The 6,961-nt window shown below is 51.7% G+C and overlaps 1 protein-coding gene across 1 annotated transcript; it reads left to right on the forward strand.

Moving 5' to 3' along the window:
- Positions 1–4,860: 4,860 nt before the first annotated feature.
- On the forward strand, positions 4,861–6,961 carry V8C40DRAFT_57635 (Gti1/Pac2 family-domain-containing protein). Its single transcript, XM_083223145.1, has one exon. It carries the CDS (start codon positions 5,148–5,150, stop codon positions 6,570–6,572), a length of 1,425 nt encoding a protein of 474 aa, XP_083070783.1. The 5' UTR covers positions 4,861–5,147; the 3' UTR covers positions 6,573–6,961.

The raw sequence follows: 6,961 nt of genomic DNA on the forward strand, positions 1-6,961 counted from the left end.
CAAGATCTCAGATGGGAATCCCGTGTGCATGACTTGTGCGACAACGGATTCCCTCCTCCGGTCTAGTGCAAACATGCTTACCTGTTAACCTCGCGGGATCGGCGCGACGCATCACCCACAGTGTTGCGCGCTCTGCTGCGTGTATCATCAATTCCTGTGCTTCGTATGTACGAGTCTTGCTCCGTGCCATTACCCCATACAGCCATTGACTGCCGCTGGATTCTTACAGGTGTTCTTACTGGCAAAAGCTATCCGCGGTGGGAGGAGGCAGATGTGAGAGGCAGCAGGACAAAACAAGTGTGGCCCGTGCCTTTCTGGATATCGGCACCACACGGCATGTCGAAACAGCCCGCACGGCAAATGAGTCCCGAATGCCAGCTGCTTCATACGAGTAAGAGGCCACAAGACTTAGTACCTGGACGGCGACCGTTACATGCGACAAGGCACCCGCTGGTGGCCCGGATGCAACTGCTACAACGGGTTGGCTGCGCAGCTCTAGGTAAGGGAACCCAGGCTGGCATCTTGTCCGTTTCGAGGCAATACGCATAGCCAATCTTGCTCTGCGGGATAATTGATATCGTGGGGAGCCGCACTACAAGGACAGGTGCTGTAGTTCCTGGGAGCCGAGATGCCGCTTGGCGGTCCTCCTTCCTTGTACGGCTGACAAGTTGAAGCATTAGCTTCACGTTATTAGCACGCGGCCACCTTAATCTGTGCCTAGTAAGGCCTAATCTGCATGGCCTAATTTGTGCCGCCGATTGCTCTGATAAGGCGTTTCTGGCTTTCTTTGCTGCACAACCTCAGCAACCACAGCTGACGCTTCGGAGGAATTCAACTCGGCATCGAGAGAAACTCATGATGCCGTCTTAGGTGTGGCGGTGAATCATGAGGACCGGCTCTCACCAGCGACTGCTAAAATTATACCCGGCGAGGCGTCCGCGTCCCCTTTTGCGCCGTCTTATCACCAAAAACGACCTGACTCTCTCTTGTTTCCCTTGATTTCTCTCTCCTATCCTCCGTATATGCGTATACGAACGCCAGCTTCGTCATTGCACCCCGTATTTGGATAAAACGGCATTACCAAGCTTTCCTTTCAGCGCAAAGGGGGTGTGAATACGTCTGCATTTGTCGGAAGTTCGGCGTCTCAGGCTCCGGCCCGGCCAGAGAAAGAAATGCTCGGGATCAGGAATGGAAAAAATGGAAAAAGCCCCATCAGCGGGGGGGCGTCCAAGCGAAACTAGGATGAAGGATAAAATAGCACCAAAATAGGATGGGAAATAGGATGAACATCCGTGTGTAAAGCGACAAATCCCAAGGGCAAATCAAGCTTCTGCGCAAGCCCCCTCACGGCAGCCACGGCAACTCAGGCTGGGTGAAGATTGGAGACGCGACTTTTAGCGCTTGATGAAGAATGAGGCCAGATAGCCGCTACATCCGCGCAAGTACCTGCCAATAGCAGCCGTTGGTATAGTTTGCAGTAGCATCGCCGAGAGGAACACCGATGCTTGTTATGTATGCTTGTTGGCCATGTGCAGGCATTTGCTACTCTTTTGCAGTAACATGTATAGAGGTACCTCATATATAGGTACGTGTACTATCGCTTGAAGCTTTTTGGGGGAGGAGGATCTAGTCGTTGCAATGAACCTGAAACAGACATCAGCATATACATACTATGTCTTCAAGGTTATGTTCGTGTAATAACATTAATGCCATCGATGACGAATACGGGCATTTGATGTGCTTATTATTACTATTCCGTTCGGACAGCCAACTGAACGAATGGTCACCAACGTCAAAGCCTCGCAACACGTAACCGTGGGCCATGACAGCCCCCGTGCCGACTTACCCAGAATATGGGCTCCCCTCGGCGGTTCGTTGGTTTTAAGGGGGGGTTGCTGCAAGGAAGGGGGTGCAAGATACGAGTACATGAGTCTCGTCTTTAGGGGATCAACTGGCCAAGAAGAAGACAACCTGAAGAGAGATCAGGTTGATTACAGCAGCCCCAACAGTAGCGAACAAAAGGCGCGCGGATCAGCGGGCAAAACGGCACAGCACAGCAAGGAAAAAAGGGGGGGCGTGGGTGCAGCGACAACGATTTTCGGTTTAAAGGTGTAGAATCGACAGGGCCCCCCATGTCGAGAATTGACGCTATGCAGCCCGTGGTGGCATGCTAAGCCTTTTCGTCAGCGAGTATTGAAAATAAGCTTAGGAGGAATTCTATGACCTTATTATACCAGCCAGTCCCGGAGCGGCGCGGCGCTTCTCGTGGGCTCCCCTTTCGCCGTGTTTTGTCATGAGCGATTGTGAGTGACTTTGCACCATTTTTTGCTGTTAGTGCTGGGTAAGTGAAATGGGATGGGACTACTAATGCAGAAGAAGGTATCTGTAGCCGTTCTTTGACTCGTACTCGTACTGGTTCTTGGCTGTTCTATCTTTAGCTGGATGGTACCCAGAAAAAAGAGGCTACAATTCTGGCGTCTTACTCATCGTAAGTTTAATAGCTGAAGTTTCTCTATTCTCCCCGGCGGTAGAAATTGACACCGAAGCGTTGTCGAGAGATATACTAGTAAAAAGTCGCCTCTGGCAACTCTCCAACAGAAACGGGGGGGCAAAGAAGACGACACGAGTCATCATCTCTGGGAAACCCGGCACCGCGACGACCGGACTTTTTGAGCAGAAGCAAAGCAGGCAGGCAAAATAAATTGTGGTGCCCTTTTAGGGTTGGGATTTCCCATGGTTGGTTTCTTGGCTTGGCCGATTGAACCCCGTGCATTATTCCCGGCCGCCCACGCCGATTCCGTCCACCCCACACGGACTTTTTTTTTTTATTTTGTGTTGGTTCCTCTTGGCTATTTCTTCCACTTGAGCTATTAGTCGCTGGTCCTTTGTTCCTTTGGCATGCCGTCTTTTCCATGGCAGGGCTAGCGAATGACCAGGCTGTGCATGACGGGCTACGGTGCCGTTTCGACATCCGCCTGCAAGTGGGTGACTTGAGTGACACGATATGAGATGAGATGCCATCTCTCTTTTTTTTTTTTTTAAAAATCCTTGCCCTGTTCCTTGTGCAGTTACAGTGGAGAGTACGGTATTAGACGGTGGTTTGTTTCCATCTCGCTTGATCCGACTTTTCCACCGCTGCATGTACTGTAGAAAGAAAGGAAACCCCCCTTATCTTTCGTTTACAGAATCGCAACGCGTGGCCCTTTCTGTTTTCTTGGTACAACTAGCCCTCAAACCTTGTGAAACGGGGACGAGGTCTTTAGATGAGCCGGCGGATTCATTCAGGCGATAGGTCTGGATAGCGGAAGTCGGACCCTCGCCGCCACAGCTTTGAGCGAAACAGGCAGAACGGCGCTTCGGCACGCAGGCTGGAGGCTAACACGGCAACTGAGGTTCCGTATGGGATCCCGAATCATTGGCGGTTGAATTTGATTTGATTTGGCATTTTGACAGAGGGGGTACGTAGGCGGCTTGTGTGGTTTTTTGTAGGTTGGGGCTTTGCTTTTTATTTTGCTTTGCTGTCAACTTTTTACTCTACTTTTTTGCGTTTATGTTTATCTCTTGGCATCTTCTTTTCTTCATCTCTTCTTCCACCTGGCGCTGTCAAACGGGTTTCTATCAATCGGCACGGTTCAGCCCCGTTGTTTGAGTGGCCAAAAGGTCTCAACCCATCAATCGCTATAACTCTACGGAGGGCATCGCTAAAAGCCACCACTAAAAACGGCCGAATCTCACCAAAATTCAGCGCATTTCACCTGAGACCGAACCGCTAACACCACCCCTCCCCCCTGCTGCCAAACCCCACACGTCCCTGCGTCAAACGAGCCGATTTATCCATCCATGACCACACCCTGTTCACTTGGCTTGCCCAACCTTAATTCTCCCTCTCCTCCTCCATCTTTTCTTGTCCTCTTCCTTTTACCTTTGTGGCTTATATGTGTTAGTTTTAACCTTGTTCCGTGTGCAGATTCGTTCTTCTTTTTGCGATTCCGCTACGACGGCCGTTCGGATTACTGGCAATCTCATAAATCTGGCAGCCCGGCCTCTTTTTCTCCCTTCTTCCCCTTGCTGCCTCTTCCGAATTTTCTTGGCTACGAGTACATTGTTTATCCTTCTGGTACATACATACATATCCACCGCCCATAGGTAAGCCGTTTTCCCTTGTCCTTCCATCTCCTGCCTTTTCTTGCCCTCCTTTGCGACGATATCCGCGTGCCTCCATGGCACTGGTGATTTTGTTTCCCGAGGCTGCCTGCATGGATCTAGTGTTCCCATGCTGAGGCGTTACTGTGCTCCCTTTGTGCTGTGGTGTTTTCCGCCTCAACCATTCTCCTGCTTTGGTACGGCTCTGTGTGAGAAGGGAAAAAGACAGACGGGAACATTGAAAAAAGTAAAAAAAATAAGAGAGAGAGACAGAAAATAAGAGGAGGGGCGCCAGAGCTCGGCATGCGTCCCGGGAAGCTGCCTTGTGGGAATGCGCTTCAGGCCGCACAAACACCCTCCAGCACATGTCGGAAGCTGTCCATCAGTTTCGGCCTTGATGGAACCGCAAACGCATGCATCCTTGGGTCGTTGCAAGTGCTCCGTCCTGCAAATCGCCGAGCGGCATCGCCACCAAATCAGACGAGTGAGGTCGATTTGCGACTGTATTCCAACGGGTAGCTCGATTGGATTCAAAAAGAGCTTGAGCGTATTCAAGCATTCCGCTGCTTCACACGCAATGTGTTACTTTTGTCTTGCGGGCCTGCCAGCTCAAGCTGAGTCAAAAGGGTACATATGATGCAGATAGGCCCTCTCAGATTGATGCATGACAGCTTGGCGTCAACCGTCTCATCCCTCCCTTTCATCTGCAAAGCACCACATTGCTTGCTCTTATATTCTCAACTGCAAACCTTCTTGGCGTACTCAACTAACCCTTATCCCGTAGTGGTATTTGAAGCACATACGTGAAACACATAGTCAACTACGACACTTCTGGCGACAACTTGCTGTTGTATTCTACAGCAGATATCACCCCTTGACATCAAAATCTCTTGATTTCCCGGGCTGACGAGAGATCGCTTCAGGCCACCGTGTCTGAGTGATTCGGCCCTCTTACAACTCTCTTATCTGGGATAAAGCTAGTCCGCCTCATCGGACGTTTACACATGTACAAATCCGAACCAATGGCTTCGGAGAAGATGGAGACGTACCATGGCTACGTACGGACTCCGGCGGATGCCATCAAGCTATTTGAAGCTTGTCGGCTAGGCCTTCTACCTCGAGTTCAGCGTCGACTATCAGAAAAGGAAAGACAATCCATCCGATCCGGTTCAGTTTTCGTATGGGATGAGCGGGAAGCAGGCATGAGGCGATGGACTGATGGAAAGTCATGGAGTGCTAGCAGAGTATCAGGCAGCTTCTTGACCTATCGCGAAATGGAGGGCAAGCGAGGCGGTGGCTTTGGTGGAAGCAGACGAGGGAACGGCAAGACTCCTGAATCTGGCCGCGGCAGTGACGAGGATCACGACGATGGCGAACCAGAGGGGTACCGATACAAGGCAGATGGTCTCATGAAGCAGTCGTTCAGCATAACAACTTCGACCGGCCAGCATCTCCACCTCATCTCCTACTACTCTCGACCCCAGCCTGGACAGCCCGAGCTCCCTCAGCCAACCACCGACCCCAATCTGCGAGCAATTGTACCTGTCAAGGGCATGTATCCTGAGTCAAGCATGGGCGAGACGAACCAAACACCGGCACTTACCAGGGCGCCAATGCAGCAGCCGCCCTACATGATTGCTCCTCAGCATCACCCTCACCCGGCTCACCAGCCATACGCAACTCATTACGCGCAGCCAGGATATGCGTGGCCTCCATCGCCAGTTGCGACACCTCCGTATGCCCATTACGCTCCGGCCCCTTACTCTCATCCTCCCCCCGGCCACCATCTCCCGGCTCCATACCATCCCCAAGGACCTCCGCCGCCACACCATTATGCGCCGCCTCCACCTCCGGCACCAGCGGCACCACCGCCACATCACTACCAACATGCCCCGGTTCCTTACGATCGCCCTCCGTCTTACGAGCGCCCTGCCCTACCGCCTCTGCAAAACGCCCCAAGGCCTGCTGCTCCACTACCTCCGTACCCTAGCCAGCAGTATTCACAGGGACCGACGCCGCCCCGTATTCACGACTCTCCTCACCAACAGACCTTGCAGGCTGCCGCGCAAGCTGCCATTGGAGACTCACGAAACATGTCCGACAAGAAGCCCCAAGGACCTCTTCCAGCTCTGGGTGCTATTGCCAATGGCCCTCTTGCTCCGGCACACAGCGGACTGCACACCCCTCCTACGCGGACACTGAGCTCGAGCCCGCCGCAAAGCTCTCACCTGGAGGTCCATAGCACGAACGGCAACAAGGCTAGCCTGTCTGCGCTTTTGCACCCGACGACCTCTTCAAACTCAGAGACTGGCGCAAACGGCAGCGCGCACAGCAGTCCAAGGACATCAAACGTTGCTCTTGCGGAAAAGGGAGGCGCAAGCGAAGATACTCGTGCCCTAAGGATGCTTGATCGCAAGTTCTGTATCTGAGTAGCACGGAGCTGGTCTATTCCCATACTTTCTTTATGACTCTTTTTCTACTTAGAACTATCTAGGGCTTTGGGAGGCTATACAAGTCATGAATTTTTTGTGTGTTTTATATCGGATGCATTGTTCTGGCGTCTGGAGGAGCTGGCTGAATGACTTCTTGGGCTTTCAAGCTTATATCACTCGCTCCAATTCAGATAGGAGCGTATTTCATTTGTGTGGATCTCTGGGTTGGCTTGGTTTGGTTCGGAACTGGGAAACAAGCCGGTGGAACCTCTGGCTTTTTGGCGAAAAGGAAAGACTTGAATGACCGAACATGATTTGGTCTTTTTTTTATTATACTTATCTTTATATAAGTAGTCTAGTTGAATGGTGATTTCATTCTCTTCTGA

This window comes from Trichoderma camerunense, assembly GCF_050948025.1.
Source record: "Trichoderma camerunense strain CBS 138272 chromosome Unknown V8C40scaffold_14, whole genome shotgun sequence".
NCBI classification, from domain to species: Eukaryota; Fungi; Ascomycota; class Sordariomycetes; order Hypocreales; family Hypocreaceae; genus Trichoderma; species Trichoderma camerunense.